Raw genomic sequence first — 27,025 nt, 5'->3', positions numbered from 1 at the left:
GGGGGTGGGAGGGGGTATCAGTTTTACCCCACTGTCCCATACATAGATTAATACGCTCACTTGGTGGCTTTTTCCTTTAGTCTGACACTCTGGGATCCTAGGAGAGGAATTGGGGCCCAAATAAACCAGGTCATGATGCTAAGAGGGGCGGGGGAGCCCAGCCAGACCCCAGGTCCACCCTCAGCCACTTCCTCTCCCAGCAAAGCCATCTGCTGCCTGGGGAACTTACAAAGGTGACAAAGGCAGCGCCTGCAGCCTCCCCCTAACCCCCAGCTCTCCTGTTCCCCAAGCACGAACCAAGGCCACCATCCTGATGCTGGGCTCCAGGGGCCAAGTCCCTGCTTTCCCTGCACTGTGCCTTTAAGGGACCAGTCCCTCCACCGAGGAGACCTGTTGCTATGGAGATGGTAGCTGAATCCCTGAAGAGGAGGGCTCCAGCCAGCACCCCACCCTGAGGGTAGGGCAGCTTCAGAAGTTCATCCCGGCCCGATGTCTTGAGAGAACAGCCTTGCTCCAGCCCCGCAGCGGCCTTGAACCCCACTTCTACGATGAGGTTTGTGGGGCACTGTGGTGGTGGGCTCCTCAGCTGGTGAGGGGGAGGGAAATGCCCTCCTGGGCCTCAAGCCCTTCCAGCTCAGCAATCTTCCAGCCCCCCACCATTTCCGTCAGCCTACAGCACGGGAGCACCCACAGACAGGGAGAGCATCCAGGGGACCAGCGGCTCAGGGACGGGAATGGTTCAGTCTGCCCCCAGCGCTGGGCTTCACTGGGAAGTGCCCTCCTGGGGTGTACACCAGCATCTGCCCTGGGAGGGTGGGGGGCTGGCAGGGGAGGGGCCCGCCAGAGCCTCGATGCTGTTCCCAGGCAAGTCCAAGCCCAGAGCCAATGCTACTGCCCTCACAGATCAGCTGACCCCAGTGCCCACCGCCAGGACTGGCCTCCCTTGCTCAGCCCCGCTCAGCCCTCCCGAGCCGAGACTGTTGGGGAGCCTCTAAGGTCTGCTACCACCATGGGGGCAGGGGGCGCCTGGTGGAGACCCCCTGCTGCTGGGAGAGCAGGAGGGAGGAGTGTGTGGAGAACGTAGAGTGGAATCAGGCAAGGGAGGCGGAAGGGGCTCTGCAGTGCCCACCAACAGGCCAGCCTGAGGTCCCCCGAACCGCCCCACTGCCAGGCCCTTGCTGGCTTGCTCCCTCCTGCCCGCGTGCCCTTCCTGCCTCTGTCGCTCTATCCCACAGAGCTGGGGGCCCGCCTGAGCCTGCTAACACTGCCAGAGCTCACCCCTGCAGAGGGCCCCCATGGACACTCCAGGGTCCCCCAGGGGCTCCCCTGGACACTCCTGGGCCCCGCACCCCCCCCCCCCGTGCCCTGCCATCCTGTTCCCTCTTTGTCTCCCCCTCACCACACACCCTTTCTGCAACTCATGCCCCTCCCCTGCTCCAGAGGCAGACTGGCCGGGCAGCCAGCAACCCAAACACCTTTCTGGGATGCAGTGACCTTCTGCCTTTACCCAGTTCTCCAGACTCTGAGTGCTGGGAATTAGCCACTTCGCCCAGTGTTTCTTTTTTCCTCTTTTTTTTTTTTCCCCGCGCTTTGGGTCACACCCTGTGATGCTCAGGGGTTACTCCTGGCAGTGCTATGGGATGCTGGGAATTGAACCTAGGTCAGTCGCGTGCAAGGCAAACGCCCTCTGGTCCCTCTCCCAGTGCTTTTATTTTATTTAGGCATTTTGGGTCACACCTAGCGATGCACAGGGGTTGCTCCTGGCTCTGCACTCAGGAATTACTCCTGGCGGTGCTCGGGGGACCCTATGGGATGCTGGGAATCGAGCCTGAGTCGGCCAGGTGCAAGACAAACACGCTCCCCGCTGTGCTATGGCTCCAGCCCCTAGCCCAGTGCTTCTAACATGAGCACTGGAGACAGCGACACGGCAGTTCCAGCCCAGCACCCCCTCTGAGCCGGCAGTCACCCCCTCTCCTCCCTCCACCCCCAGCCTTTCCCAGATCCACCCCTTTCGGGCCCAGCCTCACCACAGCAGTTTCTTCTCACTTCATAGAAGGGCTTGTCCGGGGCTCTGAGCTGCCCCCTTCAGGGCTGGCGCGAGAGCCCATCCCTCCTTCTGTGCCCCCTTCCTCCGGCCCCATCCCAGCCCTGCGCTCACCCTCACCTGGCCTGTCCTTCCTGTCCCAGCAAGCCAGGTTCTGTCGTGTCATTTTTTATTTTTATTTATTTTTTGCTTTTTGGGTCACACCTGGTGGTGCACAGGAGTTACTCCTGGTTCATGCACTCAGGGATGACTCCTGGCGGTGCTTGGGGGACCCTATGGGATGCTGGGAATCGAACGTGGGTCGGCCACGTGCAAGGTAAACGCCCTACCCACTGTGCTATTGCTCCAGCCCCATTTAACACTAACTCACTCCTCCAGGCAACCTGGGTTCCCATGGTACAGAGAGGAGACTGTGGCTCAGAGAGACGGAGTGGCCTGCCCGTCCCCAGGGGAGAAGGGGCCAGCACAGGACTGGACTCCAACCCTAGGAGGCTTGACCACGGGGACCTCTTCCCAACAGACCCTCACAGCCAGTATCCTACCATCCTGGCGGCACTGACCCCAGCCTCCACCTGGGCCCCCAACCCAGCCCCGAGCTCCCCTGCTGCGAGCCCCGGGCCCACACCGGTGCCCACCCTGTCCTGAACAGGCCTCCCCCGGACATGCGGGAAGGGCCCGGACAGCACTGGGCACTGAGATACTCCATTTGTAGAGAGAACCGCCTCCCTGGACCCGGCTGCTAACCCAGCGTCCTCCAGCCTTCCCACCTCGCACCAGGGGCTGACACGCTGCTCGCCAGTGCCTGGGCTGCGGTTCCAGACGTGGCGGTCACCCAAGGCGCCAGCCTTGCCCCCTGCACCCTGCTGTGAGGGACTGGGGAGTTGGTCCCTGTGGGCCTCGCCCTGTGTCAGTTAACGCACCCGCACAGGGGGCAGTCGGGGTCTGCAACCACCGCGGCCCACCCCCGACACAGCCCACAGCAGGGGGAGCGACGCGCCTATCCCCCCCGCAGGTCTAAGCGTGCCCATTCCTCAGGCGTATTTGTTGTATTTTTGTTCAAATTTTTCTTAAAATTTTTGGGCCCAGGGACAGGAGTGATGGGATAACGGGGAGGGCGTTTGCCTTGCATGCAGCCAACATGGCCGACCCAGGTTCAATCCCTAGCATCCCACAGGATCCACCCCTGGCACTGCCAGGAGTAATTCCTGAGTGCAGAGCCAAGGGTAAGCCCTGAGCATCGCCTCTCTAAGTATGACCCATAATAAACCTTTAAAAAAAAAAAGAAAACAGGGGTTGGAGCAATAGCACAGCTGGTAGGGCGTTTGCCTTGCACGCGGCCAACCCGGGTTCGATTCCCAGCATTCCATATGGTCCCTTGAGCACCACCAGGGGTAATTCCTGAGTGCAGAGCCAGGAGTAAACCCCTGTGCATCGCCGGGTGTGACCCAAAAAGCCTAAATCAATAAGAAAAAAAAAAAAAACAAAAATTGGGGCCACGTTCAGCAGTGCTCGAGGGCTACTCCCGGCTTTGTGCTCAGGGGTTCCTCTTGGTGGGGTCGGCCACAGGCAAGGCCAGCACCCTACCGACGACCCCTGCACCCGCTCAGTGGGGAAACCAACACGCCATTCCCCACTCAGCACTGCCACAGGCCTGGAGAACAGTGGGGACTGGCCACCCATCCCCAGCCATGGGGCGGAGGCCACCAGGAGGTCGGAGAGGAGCAACGCTGGAGTGAGTGAAAGCAAAGCCAGGAGAGCGACCTGCAGCGGGGATGAGGGGGGGATGATGGAGGGAGCAGCCAGGCTGCCGGGCCTGGCCAGGTAGGGACCAACAAAGGCTGCAGAGAGCGGGGCAGGAAGGAGGCCGGAGCGGAAGCTTCCTAGTTAAGGAAGGGGGTCCCTGAGGAGCCGAGGCTGGCAAGAGGCCCAAGTCAGAGGCTCTCGTGGACCCCTCTGGGCAGGAACGCGAGCTGGGGCAGCAGCACTTGGGGGGCACTGACCCTGCAGGGGTGCTGGCCAGTGTGGCCTGCCTGCCTGGGGGGTGGGAGGGAATCAGGGTGAGCCTTTGGGAAGGGAGTGGAAGGCTCAGTCTGGGGGGACCATCAGAGCACGCAGAGGAGAGGGCGGGGCTGGCCAGGCGGGTACAAAGCCCCCATCACAGGACTGGGCCCCCAACCCTGGACCCGAGCCCCACTCCCAGCCTATGGGTGCAGTCTGCGAGTGTGCACCTGGGCAGTGGGAGAGTGAGGACTGGGCAGGTCCTGGGGGCTGCTGGGGCAGTGGGCGGGGGCACCCCGGTCAGCCCAACCTTGGCACTGGGCCTGGAGCTGGGAGGCAGGGAGAAGCCTGAGCAGCCCAGGATGCCAAAGGCCCTGCCCAGAGCCACACAGCAGCCCGGTGGCCTCAGGGCAGTCAGGAGCCCCAGAACCCTGTGGGGCCTGACTGCTCAGCCCAGCAGCCCCAAGCAGGAGGTGGGAGCCAGGAAGCCCCTCCCAGTGCCCCCAGCCCTGATTCGCACCCACGGCAGTGTGGCCTCTTAGCTCTGTGCCCTGGGTGCCAGGACCCGCCTTCCTACTAAACCTGCAGAGAAACTGAGGTACAGAGAGAGGCTCCTTGAGGATGCTGCAGCGGCAAAGGCAGCCCCCCTCCCTCCGGGGTGGAGTGTAGGGACCAGGGCTCCCCCCCCCCCGCCCACCCTGGGGTCGGCCCCAGCCCGCGTGTCCGCGTGAGCGTCTGCACTCACCGTGGCCGTCTGCTGCTGCGTGGCCTGGGCCGCGAAGCGCGCCACGTGGTTGACGATGGGGGAGAAGTTGGTGGGTCCATAGAAGCGGATGTGGGGCAGGCAGGCCGAGTACGCCCGCGCGATGCCATCCACGCCTGCGCAGAGACGTGTGGGGTCAGTCTGGCCGCGCCGCCCACCCCCGGCGCTGACCAGGCTCTCCTGAGTCCCGGCTGGCCCCAAGTGCCCCTGCGGTGGCTGGCGTGGGACAGGAAGCCCCCCAGGAGAAGACCAGGGAGACCGGAGCAAAAGGGGGGGGAGTCAGGTGGGGGAGTCAGGAGGGCAGATGCCTACAGCTTCAGCAGGGGGGCTGGGTTTCCCTTGGTGGTCCTCCCAAGCAGTGCTCAGGGTGGCTGGGGCCCCTCCCGGTGATACTTGGCCATTGGCTGTGGCGGTTCAAGGCTTGGGCCCAGCAGAGGTGCGGGCAGTGGGGCCATGCAGCACCCAGAACGCACCCACTCTGGCCTAGAGCCTGGCTCTGCCGATGTTCCCTCTCAGTTGTGGGAGGGGGTAAGTGGTCCAGTTTTCAGAGCCTCTGCAAGCACTAACAGGGTCACTCGCCATTCAGTGGGTCACTCATCATAAGGGGATCACTCATTCAATGGGCCACTCATCATGTAAGGGGTCACTCATCATTCAATGGGGTCACTCATCATTTAAGGGATCACTCATCAGGCTGGAGCGATAGTACAATGGGTAGGGCGTTTGCCTTGCACGTGGCCGACCCAGGTTCAATCCCCGCATCCCATATGGTCCTCTGAGCAGAGCCAGGTGTAACCCCTGTGCATCACTGGGTGTGGCCCAAAAAGGAAAAAAAAAAGGATCACTCATCATTCAATGGGCACTCATCATTTAAGAGGGTCACTCATCATTCAATGGAGTCACTCATCATGAAAGGGACTTCTCATCGTGTGCTCTGGGCTGCTGGCAGGAGGCCCCGGTGGCATCTTCCTAGAGAAGGGCAGGGCGGTCAGCGCGTGGCCTTGGGGCTGGGGAAGCCACTCTGGACATGTGCTGGCTCTGCTCAGGGTCACCGGGGAACTGGGCTGCTGGCCATGCTGGGAGCAGTCACCACTGTGAGCCTGAGAATGCCCCCATTCTGTGTCCAGAGAGCCTCCGGCCAGGGCTATGCTGGCCAACCAGACCCTGGACACCAGTCCCGGGAGCTCAAGACCAGTATGGGACTACCTTTCCCGGTGAGGGCCCGGCCCTGCATAGCCTCAGTCAAGAGGGCATGGAAGGACTGCCCCCGTGTGCCAGGCGGGCCCAGCTGGGACCCCAGGGACAGCAGAGGCTTATTTTTTTTCTTTTTGGGTCACACCCGGCGATGCACAGGGGTTCCTCCTGGCTCTGCACTCAGACAGCACTCCTGGTGGTGCTAAGGGGATCATACAGGATGCTGGGAATCGAACCCAGGTCGGCCGCGTGCAATCGTTCCAGTTCCCCAGCAGAGGCTTTTTCCAGCCAAATCCCCAGCTGAAAGGGCCCACAGTGTCAGGGAGCTCCCTTCCATCACCGCCTGGCACCCCTCCTCTGTTCCACTAGTGTGTTCTGGGGTAGTCTCCCTGGCCGCGCAGGGGAGGCCCAGAGCACTCCCGTGATCCCCAGCCTGGCCCAGCGGTGATGGGGCTCCTGGGTGCTGGCGCCCACTGCCTTTCCCCTCCTCTGCCCCCCCCCCCCAGCTGTTTCTTAACTCCCTTTAGGAGTCTCGGACACCTTCTGAGGTCTGGGATACAGGGTGCAGGGGGTGGGCGCTGCCTTCCACACGGCCGACCTCCGTCTGGTCTCCTGATCATCTACCTTCAGGAGTGACCCTGAGCACAGAGCTGGGAGGAACCCCTTAGCACTGCTGTATGTGGTCCGCAGCACCCTCCCCCGCCAAGGAAACAAGATCAAAACCCTCCCAAGCCTAGAGATGGGTGAGCACAAACACGCTCCCCTCAATCCCTGGGTGCCAAGGCCCTCTGGAGAAGGCGGGGTGGGGGTGGGGATGGGGGGTGGGAGGCTGAGGGAAGACAGGGCAGGAGGGAGAGGGGAGGCAGGTGTGAGACCCGCCGGCCTCTGCTCAAGTCCCACCTGACCATGGTGTCGCCGCCCCCTGAGACAGGTAAAGGTAAAGGTAAAGGCCCTCCCGTTGATCGTCGATTTGCTCGAGCGGGCCCAGTAACGTCTCCATTGGAGACTTTGTTGTTACTGTGTTTGGCATATCAAATACTCTCGGTAGCTTGCCGGGCTCTCCGAGAGGGGTGGAGGAATCGAACTCGGGTCGGCCATGTTGGCCGCGTGTAAGGCGAACGCCCTACCCGCTGTGCTATCGCTCCAGCCCCCTGAGACAGAGAGAAGGCAAAAGCCCAGAGAGGGACAGCAATCTCCCCAAGGCCGCACAGCCTGGAAAGGGCATCCAGTGGCCTTGAACCCAGGCCTGCGAGACGCTGAGCTCCTGATCTGCACGTGAGATTCTGAGGATGGGAGCAAGAGCGCGAACCCCCACTTCCCCCTTCCCCCTCCCCCAATGACCCTGAACAGATGCACTAGGGCGAGGGCCACTCACCTGAGCAGAAGGGGTTGGTGGGGCTGAAGTTGATGGCGAACTCGTGAGACACCTGCAAGGCAGAGGGAGGAGATGCTGGGGTGGGCCTGGGCGACCCCGCACCCTCTGCTGAGAGCCCCTCGTCTCTGTGCTCACCTCCTCGCTGAGTCTGGGGTCAGGAGCAGGGTCACTCCCAGGGACACCTAGCCTGACCCAGGAGTGTTGGTCAGGCCCAGTGCTCCTGAGGGGGTCTAGGGTCACTGTGAGCACTTGGTGAGGCGGTGGGGGGGAGTCCTACGGTGCTGGGGGTGCCCCTCAGGCTTCTGCCTGCTGGCCTCCTGGAGTTGGCTCCCGGGGTCCACCCTTTTCTGTCTTCATAAAAATTTTGAGTCACATCCGGTGACGCTCGGAGGTGACTCCTGGCTCTGTGCTCAGGGGAACAAACCCAGACCCCCTGCATGCAGAGCTCGTATTCAGCCCCTTGTACACTCTCTCCAAGTCCCCACCCTCAGTGCCTGGGGGAGGAAACCAAGGAAACCACCCACGTCCCCCCAGTCTCTTCATGGCGGGGGGCTCCTCTTAGAGTCCCCCAGAGGGGAGCGATGCCGGAAGGGGGGACCACTCTGTGGGCTCATAATTTAATTCGAGCCTCCTGCTTTGAGCCTGGAGGGTCCTCCCCTCCGTGGGCATTCTGCCTGCGAGCCCTCCTGGGGTTGGCTGACCACCACGCCCCCCCAGGACTGGGGGAGCAGGAAGTCAGGGGGGGTTGGAGGGCAGGAGGCTGAGGGGCTTGTTCCCTCTCCCGGACCCTGGGCACTGAGCCTGTTTCTGCGCCATCAGCCTGCAGGTGTGACACCCACAAGAACCCAGGGCCATGGCAGCATCAATAATGCAGCCACATGTGGGGTGCAAGGAGGAAGTTAGGGGCCACAGACCCTGGGGCCCAGGAGAGGGGAGAGAGCTGAAATGGGTGGGGGACTGCTCCCCACTCACAGCCCCTTCTCTCCGCTGCCTCCTGCACACACACCCCACGCCGCCCCCACTTCAGAAGGGGCCTCTGGGCAAAGGCCTGTTATTATCCCATTTTTCAGATGATCAAACAAACACAGATGGACTGGAAAGTTCCAGCAGCTGCTCTTGACTTAGGGGCCGAGCTGAAACTGGACACAGGTCAGTTGACACTCCGTGAACTCACTAACTCAGACGAGGTCCAGGGTCCGGGCTGAGATGAGCATCAGGGGGCCCAGATAAGTCCGGACAGACCCCTCTGCCCCGAGGCTGGCTCCAGCCCAGGGACCCCATTTTACAAATACACACACACACACACACACACACACACACACACACACACACACACCACACACACAGGCTGAGGGGTCCCCAGAGAAGGAAAGAAGATACCAGAGCTTCCTGGCATGGACAGTCCTGATGCCCAAGGCCCTCGGGCCTCAGATCTGATGGGTGGGGACCAGCTGGTGGCCTGGGACGCGGGCTCTGCGGGTACCTCCGTGGAAAGAGGAGGACGTCTCTGCTTGTCACAGCCTCGGCCCAGGGGGCCCGGCCTGGGGCCCATCCCCTGACGTCCCAGGGACTCTCTTCACCCGGTCCCCCAGGTGTGGGGGTCAGAGTGTCTCCTGTTGCCATGGAGACGTCGCAAGTCTCTACAGCGATGGGGAGCGGGGGGGGGGGGGGCTTGGACGAGGGGCTGGGAGGGAAGATGGTTGCCAGGGAAACGGGCCTTCCCGGGCCAGCGACTTCCTGCAAAATCAGATCCAAGAAGCTTTTACAGACCTGGGGGTGGGGTGGGGGGAGCCCCACCTGAGCAGGAGGTGACAGGGTCAGACACGGGGGACACTGAGGTGCAGAGGGCCAGGGGTCCCCGAGGGAGGCATGAGCGGCTCAGGACCCACCTGTGGAGCACTGCCCCTCTCAGCAGTAAACTCGCCAACTAGGACAAGGCTGGTGGCCCAGTCGGTGAGGGGCCTCCCACCCCGGCACCCACGGCTGCCCGTGCTGCGGCCAGTGAGAAAGAAATACGGCAGTGGGGCTGGAGAGATAGCACAGTGGGTAGGGCATTTTTCTTTGCATGCAGCCGACCCGGGTTCGATTCCCAGCATCCCATAGGGTCCCCTGAGCACCACCAGGAAGACTGCAGAGCCAGGAGTAACCCCTGTGCATCGCTGGGTGTGACCCAAAAAGCTAAAAAAAAAAAAAAAAACACGGCACGGAGCAGACACGGGGGAGTGGACGACTCTCAGCCACCCTCCCCCACCCGTTGAGTCTCAGTTTCCCCACCCAGAAAGACACATAAAAGCGCCTGGATTCCACATGCCCCCACCTTTTTTGGGGGGTGCCCACACTGCAGTGCTCAGGGCCCAGTCTTGGGGGACCATATGGGGTGCTGGAGAGCACACCTGGGCAGGCTGCATGCAAGACCAGGCCCTCCCCACTGTCCTGCGGCCCTCTGAGGCTGCTCCCCACGGCCCGGGGTGGTCTGGGGGTTGTCCTGGCCCCGGGCCGTGCAGGGAGCTACGGTACCCAGGGCAGACAGCAGAGTCGCAGGCTCCACACTGCTCCCAACTCCCCAGCCTGAGAACCAGCACGCCATTGCGCTCGGTCCCGGCCTCAGCTTCCCTCCACACAAGCCCCCCACCCCCACCCCAGGGCCAACCTGGAAACAATTCACCAGAAACAACCCAGACTGAGGTGAGCGGCGGGGAGGGGTCCCACGAGAGTGCACCTGGGAGGGCTGCCCCGCCGGGAGATGCTGAGAAACTCTGGGTAGAATCCATGAGAAGGAGCCAATGACTGGCCAGGGGTGATCACACGCAAAGGCCCTGGGGCAGGAGTGACTAGAAGTCTGGACAGAAGCTGGGAGAGTGGGGACAGCCAGTGAGGGTGCAGGGACTGGAGGGGGTCTCCCCGTGGGGGCAGGGGGGGCAGGATGGAGCCCCTGCCTGCCCGCCTGTCCAAGCCAGGTGCGGGCACCCCTGCTGGCACCGCCAGGCCCTCCTCCGTCCCCCCAGAGCTGCCCTGTGACATTTCCAAGGAGGCTTTTGCGCAAGAAAACAGCTCATTCAGCCAGAGTTCTTTGAAAGCCGCTGGTGTCCTAGCAACAGGCTCGTGCTGGGCCCGGCCACCCTAGCAGCCCTGTGCCCGGCTCCTGTGGCATCGCATGGCCTCCCAGAGAGGCTGCCTTGGTCCCCGGGATTTTGGCCTGATCCACTCCCTGAGATGGGGCTAAAATCCTCCAACCCAGAGAGCTGAGGACCAAGCGGCAGGTGCCACCGCTGACCCCTCTGCCTCCATGACTCTGCCCCATGGCTCTTTCGAGTCCCCTGTGTACCTCCACTTCCCCTTCTCCTTGTCTGAGTTGTTGCCTCCTCCAGGAAGCTTTCCCTGATGCCCCCTAACCAGGCTGGGCCCTCCCTCTGGGTTCACCCAGGCCCGTGCTGCCCCATCTCAGTAAGGATGACCCTGCCTGGCTTCAGGGCTGTCTCCTAGGGGCATCTGGCTCAGTCAAGGGCATGTCTTGCACACAGGAGGCCTGGGTTTGATATAAGTAGAGGGGAGGGAAGAAGTAAATACATACAGCTTGGGCTGGAGCTATGGAGTTCGGGAGTTAAGGCTGAGAAACTCTGGGTAGAATCCGTGAGAAGGAGCCAATGACTAGCCAGGGGTGATCACGCGCAAAGGCCCTGGGGCTTTTGCCTGCATGTGGCTGACCCAGGTTCCTTCCCGGGCACCAATAAGTTCCTCGAGCACTGTCAGGATCCCTGAGCACCCCTGGGCATGGCCCAAACACCCCCCTTCCCCAATAAGTAGAGCTGCCTGACAGTATACAGTCTGCCCCATTACAGCAAATCTCAGATAAATAGCAAATTTTATAGCATCTCTCTGTCCCAGGATATACTGGAACAAACACTTCATTCTTTAAAAAAAATTTTTTTAATGTATTTTTTTTAATTAAGGCACTGTGATTTACAAAGCTGTTCACAGCAGAACTGTTTCAGTCATAGCATGCCGCAAGACCAATCCCACCGCCAGTGTTCCCAGGGCCCCTGCCATCCCCCCGCCGGCCCCCTTGGCAGGCATTTAACAAGCTGATTTCCTATTGCTCGTTCCAACAAAACTTAAAGAAATGGCAAATGGAAATATCAGAAGATAAATCAACGAAAGCAAATCTGTCGTGATTAAATGCTGTATGATTTTAATCTATGTAAATAAGGAAATTTAAACCATCTAATCCAGCATAGTGTATGTACGGCCTGTTCTCATTTACCTAACCAAGTTTCCAACCCTGGCACCTAAGACATATTGCACTGAATTTTATTTTGTGCTTGAACCTCATGACGGTAATTATCATGTCTTCCTGTCATAAAGGAGGATTTTTTTTATTAAAGTGGAACACGCAATCTAAAATATTTCCTGAAACTCAAACTTAAAAAGTGGAGACCATCCATTTTATTTTCAAACTTGGTATCTTATTTCCCCACCTGACAGGACCCCAGGGGCCAGACACAGTGACTCTCGGCTCTGTGTCACACCCCACCCCACCCCCGAGTGGCTGCACCAGGTTCAGGCTGATGAGTGTGGGTTTGGGGTACACAGATCCCAAAGGGCCTCTGGACACCCTCCCAAGGACCCTCCGGCCAAGAGTCCGGCCTCACTCACCTTCCAGTCCGGGGGTAACTGGGCCCCAAACCCCAAAGCTGGAAACATCTTATCACTAAACCGGAGAGAGAACAAAAACATGGTTAATCAGACAGACAAGGCCCCTCTTCCACGAGCCCCCATAAGCACCCCCGTAAGGCTAGGCTGGGACCACTCGGCCTCTGGGCACAGAAAGATCAGGTTTGTGACCTCCAGGAAAAATCACACTGGAAACATCTGCTGAGCCGGAACCCTCCTCTGAGGACCGAGACTGCGTCTACACCTGCAGCAGACATTGCTAGTCCAGCCCAGAACCCCCAGTGGCTATGGACAGCTTCTAGCGCCTCCAACTGGGAGCAGGAAGCCACAGCAGTCAGGGACTGGCAATAACCAGGTGCTTCCCAACGTCTCTTTTACAGTCGGGAAAAATTCCTCTAAAATGAGCACCACAAAAGTAGAGAGAGAGTACGGGGAATAATTGTCTGCCATGGAGGCAGGGGGAGGGTGGGAAAGGGGGGGTTATACCGGGGATATTGGTGGTGGGGGGTGTTTGATCATTGTGTGATTGTAACCCAAACATGAAAGCTTGTAACTATCTCGCGGTGATTCAATAAAATTTTAAATAAATAAACAAACAAATTAAATAAAATGAGCACCCCGTGTGGGTCCCCCATCCCCACTCATGCTCACTGAGGAAATCTTGACTGGGCTTTTGGTCTCATCTCTGTCCACCTGCCCTCCCTGGCCACTCACTGTCCCAGAAACATGCTGGGTACCTTCATGCCCCCACCTCCATCTGGTTACGCAGCTCCTGGAATGCCCCTCCCTGAGCCTGCGCCTTGTGGCAGACTCCTCTTCATCCTCCAAAGCCCTATTCAAATGGCCCCTTCTTCCCGTGGATTTCCCTGAGATCCCGGAATCCCTTTCTCCTTGGTGCTCCCATGGCTCCGGCCTCCCAGGTCAGACCAGGGAGGAAGCTACTGGAACGACTGGGTGGGGAAGGAATGGAGGCTCTGACAGGCTGAGAGCAGTGGGGTCGGAGGGAGGAAGTGACTGAATATTCTAGAATGTATTAAAGCTAAGGATGTGGGAGAGGAGGAGAAGGAAGTGATGGCTTGGGGGTGAGTGTGGGGCCCTCTCTGATATGGGAACAAACACAGGAGGGGCAAAACTCAGTGGTCGGGGGGGAGTGTCCAGGGCTTCTGGGGCCAGGCAGTCTGAGACCCCGGAGCAGGTCCAGCCAAGGGCCCAGTGGACAGCTGGTCCTGACAAAGCAGCAAAGCAGGTTCCCCCACCTGACATACTCCTGGAGATGTCCAGATCCCATGTCCTGCATGGTCAGTCCGGGTGGGATTCCCAGCCACCGCCGAGGCCAGAACACCCAAGCCAGGTGCTGGTCTCCCTCAGGCTGCCCTTCTCAAGGTCCAGCGCCCACAGGGGCTGAGGGTGTCCCTCCAAATCTCAGGCACCTGCTTCTTCTACCCCTTGAACGTGATGTACTACAAGCAGCCTGTGACCTGACGCCACCCCCTTATCCCCCAGTGCCTCTGTGCCCCCGAGGGCTCTCTGGACTCTGCACTGGGCCCACCCTAGGGCCCTGCGCCCTCAGCACTGCTTCCCTCAGTGACTGCCCACGCCATCCACCCCATCAAGATCTGCAGGAACATAGGTGCGGGACAAGGGTGCCCACTCACTGCTCCCCCACAGTGCTCAGCGGAGGCTGGGCCCAGGCGTCAGAATGTCTGTCTTCTAGTTGACATGACTTGGGATAAATTCTCCACCTCCAGACCACCAGCTTTTTTCCCTTTTTTTAATTTTTGTCTTGGGGGCCACACCAGGTGGTGCTCAGGGCTGACTCCTGGCTCCTCACTCAGGGATCACTCCTGGCGGTGCTTGGGAGACCATATGGGGATAGAACCTGGGCTGGCTGCTTGGAAGGCAGATGCCCCGCCCACTGTGCTGTCTCTCCAGACATTGGAGGAAAAGGCCCTTGCAAAGGCAAACACATTCCGTTTCCTCTTTTTTTGGGATCACACACCACAAAGCTCAGGGGTTACTCCTGGCTCTGCACTCAGGAATTACTCCTGGCCGTACATGGAGGACCATATGAGATGCTGGAGATTGAACTCGATCGGCCATGCGCAAGGCAAACGCCCTACCCTCTGTGCTATCACTCTGGCCCATTGTTTCCTCTTTCTAATTTTCGCTTTTGGTTTTTGTTTGGTTGTTCGGTTTGGGAGCCACAACATGGCCATACTCAGGGCTTACTCCTGGCTCTGTGTACCAGGATTATTCCTGGTGGGCTCAGGGGACCACAGGGGATGCCAGGGATCACAGTCAGGTTGGCATGCAAGGCCAACACCCTGACCACTGTCCTATTGCTCCGGCCCCTCTGCCTTCTCTCTTGACTCTGTGGAGAAGATTCCAGAAAGATCTGGGCTTAGTCGGGGAAGGGCTAGGCACTCGATTGGCAATGTCTGCCTCGGGCGCCAGAAGGCCCTGGACGGCATGCAGGCTCTGTCCTGCCTGGCCCTGACTCCGTGATCCCCTGGTAGCTTCTGGCTCGGACAAGCAGTTCCCCGGGCTGGCAGGAGCCCTGGGCAGCCCTTACCTGTCATAATCCTGGATGATCTGCCCCACAGCCCAGATGGCCGACAGGTACTCGTTGGTGCCCATGGGGTTGATGTAGTGCAGAGAGGAGGGGTCCAAGGGGTTCCCATTGGAAGCTGTGAAGTCTATCCCCACCTGCGGGGCAGGGAGAGGCCACCAAGTGGTCAGAGACCCCGGCTACCCCCGTCCAGCTGAGACCCAGTTCCAGCCCACCCGAGACCTAGATGCCGACACAGTGCATCCTCTGGCCCTGACGCCCCCTGGGGCCCCTGACTGCCCACAGGAAAGCCTCAAAGCCAATACACAGCCTTGAACCCCTCCTCCTCCTCTTCCTCCCCACCCTTGCCCCTTCTCCTGGCCAGGCCTGTGCCTGGGTGCTACCCTCTCCCTGCACACCCCGGGCCTTGACTTTCCCAACTTTCCCCGTTTCGCCCGATTCAGGCGCTGCTGTCCCACTGTCTGTCCCAGAAGCCTATGCCACCACCCGAGTCAGCGTCCTCAGAGCCCAGGGCCCCAGCTGCCCACCGTCAGAAGACAGACACTCTCCAGAGGGCAAGCTGATAGGCACAGAGCTCTGGGAAGCTGCCCCCCCCCCCACCCCTGGGAATGGAGCTGATGGGGGCAGAATCCAGCACCACCTTCCTCTCGGCCCAAGGGGATCCTGGTCCAGTCCCTGATGGGGGCACACAGACACACAGAGGAGTGGGCACGAGTGGCCAACAGGGAAGGACTGAGGGGGCTCATGAAAAGAGAGGTGACCCTTTATTTACTTGTTTTTCATTGGGGGGCCACACCCAGCGATGCTCAGGAGTTACACCTGGTTTTGCACTTGGGGATCACTCCTGGTGGTGCTCAAGGGACCATATGGGATGCCGGGGATCAAACCCAGGTCACCCACATGCATAACAAGTGCCCTGCCCACTCTGCTATGGCGCTGCCCACAAGTTGAGTCCTTGAAAACTTGGTGGGGCTCCTGCTGGTTCTCTCCTAGGCCCAAGGCTTTTCTGAGGATGAGGAAAAGAGGAACAGGCTGGGAGAGAAAGTCTGGGGGGGGGGGGGGGGCAGTCTGGGCCTGGCAGGGGATGATCTGCTCCATGCTCTGAACAGTGGCCATGCCCAGCGCCGGGTCCTGCAGGGGCTGGAGCCAGAACAAGTCCCTGTCCCCAGGGCCTTGCAGGGCAGTGGGTGGCCGTGCAGGGCCCAAGGAGGGTAATGGGGATCCCGCCATGGGGGGAGGAGGCATCTCTAGGTCAGGCAGAACATTCCAGAAACAGGGCCCAGCCCTCAGTGAGGGCCAGTGTCCCTGGAAGGGAGGGCAGCAGGGGAGTGGGGAGGCTTAGAGCAGGGGTGGGGGGAGCCCAACTTTCACTTGGCCTGAGGGCTGAGGTCCCCGCACCCACTCCCCCTGCCCCAGTGTTCGCCTGAGGCCAGACCGCTCCTCCTCGCCCAGGACGGGGGCCTGTAGAGACCCCCGCGTCCCTCCTGCCCCAGCGGCAGCCCAGAGCCCCAAGACAGGGCGGGGGCACCTTACCGTGAACATGAGTTGGCAGCCCCCCAGGATGTAGTCCAGGAAGGAGTAATCCCGGCTGATCTGGAAGGAACCGCAAGTCAGGAATCGAACCTGGGTTGGCCACGTGCAAGGCATCTTTGGCCGCCATGGGCCCACAACCCCCAAAGATGACAACTGTGGCACGTGCCCGGAAACCTACGCACCAGGGAAGTGCACGGAGCATGCGTGCGTGGGCACCTGCCCGGAAACCCACTCTCCAGACCAGGGAAGCCTGTGGGCAGGATCTCCCATGGGGACGGACTCTTATCCCGTGCCCATGGGAAGGGATTCTCTGCCCTCTGCCTGTGGGGATGAACTCTCCATCCGTGCTCGAGGAGATGGACTCTAGGCCCCGTGACCTTCCCCAGCTGCTTTCCTTCATGTCCTGCCCATTCCCACGGATACTCAGCTGCTGGGCTGGGGCAGGTGGGACCCCCCTGATCCTGGTCTCGCGGCCCCAGCTGACCCAAAAGGGCCCCAGTTACCCGCACACCCTCCCTTCGCTGTCTGTCCCTTGGGGGCCCTGGGCAGTGCCTCCCAAGGAGCAGTGTCCTCTCCCTCCTCCCTCCCATCTCACGGCCACCTTGAATCTACCCGGGAGCAGGGCAGGAGATGATCCCTGCACTTGTTTAACCTCTTCCTTGTTTTTTTTTTTCCCCTTTTTGGGTCACACCCAGCGATGCTCGGGGGTTACTCACAGCTCTGCACTCAGGAATTACTCCTGGTGATGCTTAGGGGACCATATGGGATGCTGGGAATCGAACCCAGGTTGACCGTGTGCAAGGCAAATGCCCTACTGGCTGTGCTATTGCTCCAGCCCCTTCCTCGGTTTGTAATTTTGTTTTCAGGCTTTGGCTGGTGGTGCTCAGGGTTACTCCCGGCCCAGTGCTCAGGAGTGACCCTGGTGGCACTTAGGGGACCAGTGTGGGTAGGATACAAAGCCAGTGCCTTCACCCCTGCACTGCCTCTCCACCCGACCCGCTCTGGCCTCTGTGATGTCCCCATTCCACAGATGAGGAAACCACAGCCCAGGCAGCGGAAACTCAGAAGGGCCCAGAGCCAACACATGGCGGAACCAGGAAGGGAGGGCAGGCCTCGTCGGCTCCAGATCCAAGGTTCTGTGTCTCCCCTTGTCCAGAATGCTCCCCCCACCCCCCGGGTGACCCCCAAACCTGGCCCCTGCTCTGACTCACCTTGCAGGAGCGCAGGATAATGATGCCCGAGTTTTTATAGTTCTTCTTTTTCCTCTGCTTCTTGGGATTGATGCACTCAAACTCCAGCTGGGTAAGCAAGAGGACAGGTTCAATTCAGGGATTCCTGAGGACCAGCACTCCCCTGGCACCCCAAACCTCCTCCAAAGCACTGGCCCCAGAGAAGGGGCAGGATGCTTCTTCCAGGAAGCCTTCCTAGATCCATGCCCCGAAAAGGCTCCGGCCACCTTGAGCTCTCATCAGCTGTACCTGCCCCTGCGAGGGGCCCTGGGCCAGTGCAATTCAGCAGAGTCACCCCCACTCCATCACCATCACGTGGGTCTCTATGAGGAGCCGCTATGCGGGGGTCTCTGGGAAAAGCCCTTTACCTCTGTCAGTCTGTGAAACTGCCTCCCTGTTTTCTTGGCTGGACTTGACAGAAGGGGAAACTGAGACTCGGGAACATCCTGGTTTGGTTTGGTTTTGGTTTTTGGGCCACACCTGGTGATGCTCAAGAATCACTCGTGCCTCTGTGCTCAGGGATCACTCCTGGCAGTGCTCGGGGGACTCTAGGGGGTGCCGGGGATTGAACCCAGGTTGGCCACGTGCAAGGCAAGCGCCCTCCCCGCTCTCCCATCGCTCCAAGCCCGAGTCTCAGGAAGATGAGGTGCAAGTCCGGACCGGCCGAGAGGAGGGGCCTCTCCCAACCTCCTCCCCACCCACCGGAGTCCTTCTCTAGTCCCGCGGACACCCAGGGGTCACGAACGCATGCATCTTACCGGGACCCCGTCCTGAGCTGCAGACATCTGTGACACAGACGTGTGGAACTCGCCGATGAAATCGTGGCCGCCATCGTTGTCATAGTCATAGCACATGACCTGCGGGGGCCCCCGAGACGTGACTCCGGAGCCACCTCCCCCAGCCAGGGCTCACCCGCCACCGCACTCGACAGCCCGGGCAGGTCCCACATCTTCTTGTTTGGACGGAGCCTCCCTCTTTCCCCACATCTTTCGGACAGGCGTGGGGTGAACCCAAGAGCTCCTCAACTGCCTCCTACAAAAAGTCCTCCAGGATTACTGGGAAGAGAACAAGGTGGCCGCAACCCCATGAAGGATGCTGGGAGCTTCTTGGGGCTGGACGCACTCAAGCCACAGCTGGGTGCGCAGGAGATGAGGCTTGATCCAGGGTTTCCTGAGGACCAGCACTCCTGGACCCCACAAACCTCCCCCAGAGCACTGGCCATGAGGCAGCCCTCCCCCTCACTGCCTGGCCTCAAGTCCCGCCCAATCTTTCTCCCCGGGGTGGGCAGAGAGAAGCCTAGCCCCCCAGTGTTCTAACCCGGCCCTCGGAAGGCGGCCATTCTTGCACCCACTTGGCCGACGGGTAAACCGAGGCCCCGAGGGAAGGCCCCACTGTTCACAGTCCCCCGGGGCCTCTGACCCAGATCTAGAGGCCAGGCCTCCGGTGACTTTCTGGGCATCCCTGCCTTGGCCCAGCTCCCTGGCCCGCCCCAGCTGCTCCCTGAGTCTGGGGGTCCGAGAGACGAACAACCCGCCCCTCAAAGCGACACTCCTTCGCTGTGTCCGACCAAGGAGGTTCTGCATTCCTTAGCCAAGCCGGCAGCTCGGGGCAGACGGCATTCCTGCTTGGTTTGGGTTGGATCTGGGGATCAGGCTCAGTTGACTCAGGCCTGACTCCTGGCTCTGTGCTCAGTGCTGGGGGAGGACCCCGGCTCGGCTGTGTACAAGGCAAGTGCCTACCAGTTGTCCTATCTCTGTGGCCCCCCAATGGGGTCATGGTCCGATTCCTCAGGGAAAAAAGCCAGCCGGCCCTAGGAAGAGGACCCTGCCCCCCTCCCGGCCGTGCCCACCCCCCAGGGATTGCCCAGAAGCCCCCGCAGCTGGGAACTGGAGCTGGCCCTGGGGGACACACACCCCAGGCCCCTCACCTGGACCGGCTTCTCCAAGTCCCCGTCACACAGGGACACCAGCGGCACCGTGAACGGCTTCCACACAGGGTCCAGCGTGTACTTGATCACCTGCACACAGGGTGTACTTGATCACCTGGGCCGTGCTCAGGGGGCAAGGCCCACCCCCAGGACACGGACAGGGAGGGGACAGGGCAGGGAGGAAATAGTCACCCCCAGGTGGCAGGGGGGTGGTTTCCCGCCCCGGCCCCCACACCCACCTCGGTCCTGTGCACCAGCATCCATTTGCCGTCATCTCCCGGCTTATACAACTCAAGGAACGGGTCCGACTTCCCGAAGAGGTCCTGGAAGAAGCAACAGATGGAAATGAGGGGGCAAAGTTCACGCTCAGGTTTCGGGGGTGCGGCAGTGCCAGGCTGGGGACCAAGGGTGGAGCCCCCTGCAATCACAAGGTCCTGCCAAGAGGAAGCGCCTTCTTGGACCCTGTTGGGGGTGATGGGAGCCTGAGTCCCAGGTCCAGAGCATCACCGGCTGTCACCAGCATCGGGACCGGGAGCCCCTCCACTGTAGGGGGGACTTGGAGTGGGGAAAATTACAGGGGACTTTAACTTTAGAGAAATCTGAAACTCCTAGTTCACACTGAAAGGAATACGGTGTGTCTGAAAAATCCCATTGAAGTTAAAATTTAAAAAGGGTTCCTTGGGGCTGGAGGGATAGCACAGCGGGGAGGCTGTTTGCCTTGCAAGCATCTGACCCAGGTTCGATTCCCAGCATCCCATATGGTCCCCTGAGCACCGCCAGGAGTAACTCCTGAGTTGCAGAGCCAGGAGTAACCCCTGTGCATCACCGGGTGTGACCCCCCCAAAAAAAAACCCCACAAAAATAAATAAATAAAGAAATAAATAAATAGCACTGTAGCACTGTCCTCCTGTTGTTTATCGATTTGCTCGAGCGGGCACAGTAACGTCTCCATTGTGAGACTTGTCACTGTGTTTGGCATATCAAATGTCACGGGGAGCTTGCCAGGCTTTGCCGTGCGAGCGAGATACTCTCAGTAGCTTGCCAGGCTCTCTGTGAGGGGCGGAGGAATCGAACCTGGCTAGATTGGCCAGTTGTGCGCAAGGCAAATGCCCTACCGCTGTGCTATCTCAAATAAATAAATAAATAAATAAAGGTTTCCTCTAGAAAGGCTACATTCAATTTAGGAAGAGGTAAACTAATACTGTGACTAGGGGCCATCAGTGCCAGGAGGCCAGGAAAGGCAGAGTGGGGGCTTGGAGAGCAGGAGAGAATCAAGACAGCCAGACCATTTCTGGGCTGGCCTTGCTGAGGAAGGGCCATGGGAGGTACTCGGTGGAGGTGAGGAGGCTGCTAGGAGAATATTCAGGGAAAAGAATCCTTAGGCAGAGTATTCAGCAAGTGCAAAGATCCTGGGGCAGGAAGGAGGCAGGTTCAGCAGAATCAGCATGAAGGACAGTGGAAGGGTGATGTCAGGGCACCACAGTGGGCCCTAATGGGAAAGGGATGGGCCCTCAGAGTGAGGGGGCAGCTTGGGGAGGAAGGAGGCCTCCGGCAGTGCCCTATATAACGTCCGTGTGAAGGAAAATAAATTCCATCTGTGATGTCCTGACCTGGGGGGGGGCGGGGCAGAAGGGCTCTGTGCCACCTCTGGGTCTGGGAGAGAGATGTTGCCCCCCCCATCCCTCCCTGGCCTGCCTCATCTTATTTAAACATTTCTCTGGGGCTGTTATTTTCTTTCTTTTTTTATGTTGGATTTTTACTATCTTTTAAAAATTATTTCAATTTTTTTTTTAAATTAAATCACCACCCTGAGACTGCCCATTACAAAGCTGTTCATGATTGGGTTTCAGTCATAGAATGTTCCAACTCCCATCCCTCCACCAGTGCGCATTTCCCAGCACCCGTGTCCCCAGGTTCCCTCCCACAACCTCCCCCCTCAGCCTGCATCTATGGCAGCCTCTCTCTCCCTCTCTCGATCTTTCTCTCCCTCTCTCTTGCTTTGCTTTCTCTCTCGTTTTGTCTCTCCCTGTCTCTCTCCCTCTCTCTCCCTTTCTTGCTCCCTCTCTCCCTCTCTCGCTTTCTCTCCCTCTCGCTCTCTCCCTCTCTCTCTCTCGCTTTCTGTTTCTTTCTCTCTCATTCTGCCTCTCCCTGTCTCTCTCTCCCTGTCTCTCCCTCCCTCTCTCTCTCCCTCTCTCGCTCTTTCTCTCCTTCTTATTCTCTCCCTCTCTCGCTTTCTGTTTCTCTCTCGTTCTTATTCTGTCTCTCCCTGTCTCTCTCTCCCTCTCCCTCCCTCTCTCTGTCTCTCTCTTCCTCTTCCTCTCTCTCCCTCTCTTTCTCTCCCTCTGTGTGCGTGCCTTCTCTCTCCCTCTTTCTCTCTCTGCCTCCCTCTCTCCCTCCCTCTCTCTGCCCCTCTCTCTCCCTCCCTTTCTCCTCTCTCTCTCTCTCTCTCTCTCTCTCTCTCTTTTGCTGCCTCACCTTCTTGTCCAGCTTCCTGCCCGCCAGGCTCAGTGTGATGACTCTGTTGTCCGACAGCTCCTGGGCAGCGATCTGCAAGGCCAGGGGAGGGGCGGGTTGGTCCTGCCCGCAGACTCCCGGGGCAGCCCCATCCCAGGACTAGCAGGAAGCGGGCAGGGGGTGTGCCAGGAGACCCTGGACAAGGCTCTAATCTCTGAGTCCCCATTTCCATGTTCTAGAAAAGGGTGTGGGTGGGGGGGGCGCATCTGGATGAAAAGTCAGGAAGTGACTCCCCTGGCTTGAGAGAGGGGTCTGGACGTGGGCACAAGAAGCAGGGCTGAGCCCCAGCGGCTGCTCTTGGGTTCTAGACAGAGCCTCTGGCTAGGGTCAGCCTGATGGGCAACCCCTCAAGCCCCAACCGCAGCCTGGAAGGTACCGGATATTCCAGCATCTCCCATGTGCTGCCAGGGAAACTGAGGCTGGGGCTCAGAAGCTGCCATCCAATTGCAGTGCCCTCCCTTCTGCCTTGCTGGGCCTCTCTGCCCCTGTGCCCGGGCTGGGCATCTCTCAGCCCCCCATCTCCCTGATGCTCCCCCCAGCCACACGCACTTCAACCGGGTCGGGCTGGTATAGATGAGGGAGACCCCACCTGGGGGCGCCCCACCCCCAGGGCTGGCTCCTGCCACTCCCCCTTTCAGTGAGGAAGATGGGAAACCGGCAGGGGGTTCGGGGAGCACATCCGGAGAGAGTCCCCACATTAGGAAGAGGGGGGATGTCTAGGAGGGGAGAGACAATCCCCCCCCCCGCCCAGCCCTGACATCAGGGAGGTGGGGACGGGCCCCTTCCAAGCAGCCACTGTCCCTGCGGTGGGTCTGGCCAGGGGCCGTGTTTGCTAAGAACCCCCTGGGGTGAGGGCCACAGATGAAGGGAGCTTGGAAGTTTCCAGAGCAGGACAATGTGACCCCGAAGCCCTTGAGCAAAGGGACACTGGTGCCCTGCGGTTCCTCAGGGGTCAGGCGGGCTCTGAAGGAAGCCCCCCAAGAAAGGCTCATGGGAGGGGTGCTTTATCTCGTCCCTTCTCCCATCTGTCCAACGGGCCTCCCCTGCCTTCTGGGGGCCGCTGGGGGACCCAGGAGTCACAGGGCCAGGGCAAGGTTTGCTGGGCTTTGCAGCTGGGGCATCCTGGCAGCCTGGGGAGTGGGCGGTGGGAGTGGGGGTTGCCCCAGGAAAGAGAAGCCGTGCCCCAGCCCGGGGGTCTCAGTGGCAGCCCCTGCACCCTGAGGCTGAGGCAGAGGGTGCTCTGCACCCCCCCACCCTGCAGCCTGCAGCCTGAGCAAGCCCGTTGCTAGGCGACCTGTTGCTACGTTGTAACTTGGGCCTTTTCTACTCCAAACAAAGCGGATGATCTGCGGGAGAAGCAGAAAGAGAAAAGCAGCCGGGAGCAGAGGGCAGCGGGCAGGGAGGGACCCGCCTACCGTGATCAGGCCCTTCCCCGCCGGCTTGTCGTTCATTAGCACCAGAGGCCGAGTGATCTTCTTGCTGGAGACGATCTGGGGGTGTGCGAGAGGAGAGAGGGCGCTCAGGGGGGTCGTTCTCCTCAGGACTCACCCCTCCCTGCCAGCTCGGAGGGAGCCTTGCTCGGGGGACCCAGGCAGGCGGCAGGTCACATGAGCCGCGGTCCCAGGGAGCCTAGAGGAGGCAGAAGGGACCAGGAAGGGCCAGGAGGGGGCTAGAGCGATAGCACAGTGGGTAGGACGTTTGCCTTGCACGCGGCTGACCCGGGTTCAATCCCCGGCATTCCGTATGGTCCCCCAAGCACAGCCAGGAATAATTCCCGAGTGCAGAGCCAGGAGTAACCCCTGTGCATCGCCGGGTGTGACCGCCCCAAAACAACAACAACAACAACAAAAAAAAGGGGCCAGGAAGAGTCAGGAGGGGTCAGCAGGGGCTGGAGCGATAGCACAGCGGGGAGGGCGTTTGCCTTGCACGCGGCTGACGCGAGTTCGATTCCCAGCATCCCATATGGTCCCCCAAGCACCGCCAGGAGTAATTCCTGGATGCAGAGCCAGGAGTAACCCCTGAGCATTGCCGGGTGTGACTCCCCCCCCCACAAAAAAAGAAGAAGGGGACAGGAGGGGCTGGGAGGGGATAGGTGGGATCAGGAGGGCTAGAAGAGGGCAGGGGGGAACAGGAGGACCCAAGAGGCGTGACCCACAGAGGCTGAGAACCTTGCCAAGCCCTCACCAACTAGGCACTGTCTCACCTCCAGGAGACAGGAGGCCCCTGACCCCCCACTATGTGGGCGACCGGCCCCCGGTGGAGAGAGAGCCTGGCCTCCTTCTGCCTCCCCCACCTGCTCCGGGTCCCTGGTCTCGGGACTGTCTGTCTGTACTCTGGCTTGAGAGGGTTTAGCCACCGGGCCCGGGAGAGCACAGGGAAACTGGGAGGGGTGGGATGTTCGTCTGCCTCGGCCAGGCTCAGGCACGGAGAGCTGCCCCGGACCCTGCACTGCCTCCCCAGAAAGAGGCGGGGACACAAGGCTTCCCTGGGGTCAGACCCTGACCCCTCCCCTGCCCCGGACCTCCTGGTCCTTGGAGGTACAGACCCAGAGGGACACACCCCACTTCTCACATGGCCGTGCTGTCCCTTGCCCTTGCTTGTCGAACCTCTATTGGGGTGACCCAAGAGGCCTGCTGAAAGCACAGGCTGCAGAGGCCAGTCATGAGGCTGTCCCCAAGTGCAGCTGGGGGAAACTGAGGCAGAGAGTGAGACGCGGTCCAGAGAGGGACAGACACGCCACCATGAACAATGGCTGGAATCCAAGGATGAACCCCCATACCTCCCCCCCTACACACACATACACATCCCTGCCTCTATCAGCTCACCAGAGTGAGATGGGGAAAAGGTAGCCCAGAGAGGTACAGGAAGTTGCTCAATGTCACACTGCCAGAGTCTGGCTGTCGGGACACTCCTCCCACAGGAAGTCAAGACCACAGCCCGTTTATTTCACAGTTCTGGCCTGGGGGTCCCCACGCCCCTGGGAGTGCTGGCTGGCTGGCTCTGGGCTCCGGGTCTGCTTTTTCTTGGCCCTCCCAGGGGGCTCAGGGACCCATGCTGTGCTGGGGGGTTGAACTGGGGCTCCCGCATGCCCAGCACACACGGTCCTTGGGGCCACCTCCCTGGTCCCACACACACCCCCAACATGGAGCTCTGTCCCCGCACCTCCCCGCCGGGCCACTACCTGCTCTGTGCTATAGGCTACAGAGTCCCCCAGAAAATGGGGGAGACAAGAGAGAACCACTAAAGCGGGGTGGGAGGCCTGGAGCTGGGGGGGGGCCTCTGGGCGCAGACAACGGGGCGGGGGGCGGGGGCACCCACCGTGCCCAGGCTGCAGGAGAATTGGCCCAGGAAGTCGTGCTCATCGAGCTGCGCGCTGGACTTGTCCTGGTCGAACAGGGCAAACTTGAGCTTCTGCACCTCCTCGAAGTGGTAGTCGACCACGAACTTCTTGGAGAAAGCGGGGTTCAGGTTGTTGACAGCCGTTTCTGTCCTGTCCAACTGTCGTGAGGGAGGGCGGGGTCAGGAGTCAGGGGTCAGGCGCTGGGGAGGCTCCTTTGAGGGATGAGGGCGCCCCCCACTCTGGGAGGGCCAGGCTCTCGGGGCCCATGGCCCAGCACCCAGAGGCAGGCCCCGAAGCCCAGAGCTCCGACGGGGTCCGAGACACAGCACTGCGGCCACGCAGGCACGTGGGCACTTGCTGGCTCCAAATCTTGGTGCCGGGTCTGGAGCGATAGCATAGCGGATAGGGTGCTTGCCTTCCAGCCGGCCGACCCAGGTTCGATCCCCAGCATCCCATATGGTCCCCTGAGCATCGCCAGGAGTAATTCCTGAGTGCAGAACCAGGAATGAACCCTGTGCATCGCTGGGTGTGCCCCAAAAAGCAAAAAACAAAAACAAAAACAAATCTTGGTGTCTGGGTGGGAGTCAGGGGAAGCTGCTTTGTTGGGGGGTGATGAAGCAGTCCCTTGTCCTAGCCGGGCCTCGGTCCCCACTTCTCCATGCTGAAGTGGACAGGCCCTTGGCGCATTTATCCTTGTTCCTTTGGGAAGAAGCTTTCCCGGCAGCTCCGGGGTCGAGGTCCGGCGCAATGGTGAGAGCCAGGCTGGGGAAGGAGCCCGGCCTCCAGGGCTGCTGACTCAGGGGGCCCCACCCCGGGAATCTATTTTGGGGCCCAGGCTCTGTTGACTTTCCCACCCCCGAGTCCACTTCCAAGGGCCTGGGCAGTGGGGATGGGAGGCCCCAGCCCGTCCGGGGTTATTTTTAGCAGGGGCCGGCCCGGTGGGAGAGTGACTGGCGGGGAGGGCAGGCAGGGCCCAGGGTGGGGCTGCAGACGGAGTGCGAGCCTCCACCAGGAGCAAGGGGGGGCTGCCCGAGCCCTCGGAGTCCCACAGCATCACAGGGTGAGGAGACAGCCCCGCCCCGGGGGGCAGGACCCGGGAGCTCCCCTCCCTCAAAGGGGTCACCCACTCAGCCCTTCTCCCACGGCACAGCGTGGTCAGAGGGAGCCCACATCTGGGGGGTTAAACCACAGTTACACTATGAGCTGCCCGGTAAGTCACTACAAATACCAGACACTTTCTTGGCAAAGTCTGCCAGCCTCACTCACGGCGGGGAGTGTGACCTCAAAACTACCCAGCGCCATTCAGGCCATGAGCCTTGGGTCCCCCCAGATTGTCCACAGGGATTCGAGGCCCCATTCGGAAGACGTGCAAAGTCCTTTAAAACCTGAAAGTCTTGGGGCCGGAGCGGCAGTACAGCAGGGAGGGCATTTGCCTTGCACGCGGCCGACCCAGATTCGATTCCCAGCATCCCAAATGGTCTCCTGAGCACCGCCAGGAGGAATTTCTGCATGTAGAGGAAGGAGTAACCCCTGTGCATCCCTGGGCGTGACCCAAAAAGCAAAAACAAAAAACAAAACAAAACAAACCTGAAAGTCTTGGGGTGATGGTACAGCGGGAGGGCACCTGCCTGGCACATGGAAGATCTGGGTTTGATCCCTGGCACCCATAGGGTCCCCCGGGCCCTGCTAGGAGGGAATCCCTGAGCACAGAGCCAGGAGTAGAGCCCTGAATACCACCAGGGTGTGGTCCAAAGGGAAATGAAATCAACCCTGACGGTCTTCACATGTGGGGTCGCTCTTGTTTGCTCCTTGGCTGTTTCACTCCAAATGTCAGAGCCAGGCCAAACAGCTGGGGGGTCCTTCAAAGC

General features: G+C 60.3%; 1 protein-coding gene across 1 annotated transcript in view; it reads right to left on the bottom strand.

Annotated features, from left to right (window-relative positions):
- Positions 1-27,025, bottom strand: part of CPNE2 (copine 2) — a 47,622-nt gene that overhangs the window by 3,036 nt on the left and 17,561 nt on the right. Inside the window, exons 3-14 of the mRNA XM_056135673.1 lie at positions 25,136-25,315; positions 23,233-23,307; positions 21,779-21,850; positions 19,543-19,626; positions 19,304-19,393; positions 18,135-18,233; positions 17,359-17,445; positions 16,148-16,207; positions 14,618-14,751; positions 12,028-12,082; positions 7,375-7,426; positions 4,788-4,921 (exon numbers count right to left, since the gene is read on the bottom strand). Coding sequence (XP_055991648.1) covers positions 4,788-4,921; positions 7,375-7,426; positions 12,028-12,082; positions 14,618-14,751; positions 16,148-16,207; positions 17,359-17,445; positions 18,135-18,233; positions 19,304-19,393; positions 19,543-19,626; positions 21,779-21,850; positions 23,233-23,307; positions 25,136-25,315 — 1,122 coding nt within the window. The remainder of the gene's footprint in view (positions 1-4,787; positions 4,922-7,374; positions 7,427-12,027; positions 12,083-14,617; positions 14,752-16,147; positions 16,208-17,358; positions 17,446-18,134; positions 18,234-19,303; positions 19,394-19,542; positions 19,627-21,778; positions 21,851-23,232; positions 23,308-25,135; positions 25,316-27,025) is intronic.

This window comes from Sorex fumeus, unplaced genomic scaffold (assembly GCF_029834395.1).
Source record: "Sorex fumeus unplaced genomic scaffold, SorFum_2.1 ptg000122l, whole genome shotgun sequence".
Taxonomy (NCBI): Eukaryota; Metazoa; Chordata; class Mammalia; order Eulipotyphla; family Soricidae; genus Sorex; species Sorex fumeus.
Note: the sequence above shows the minus strand (reverse complement) of the source record. Positions and strands in the feature narration are given on the sequence as shown.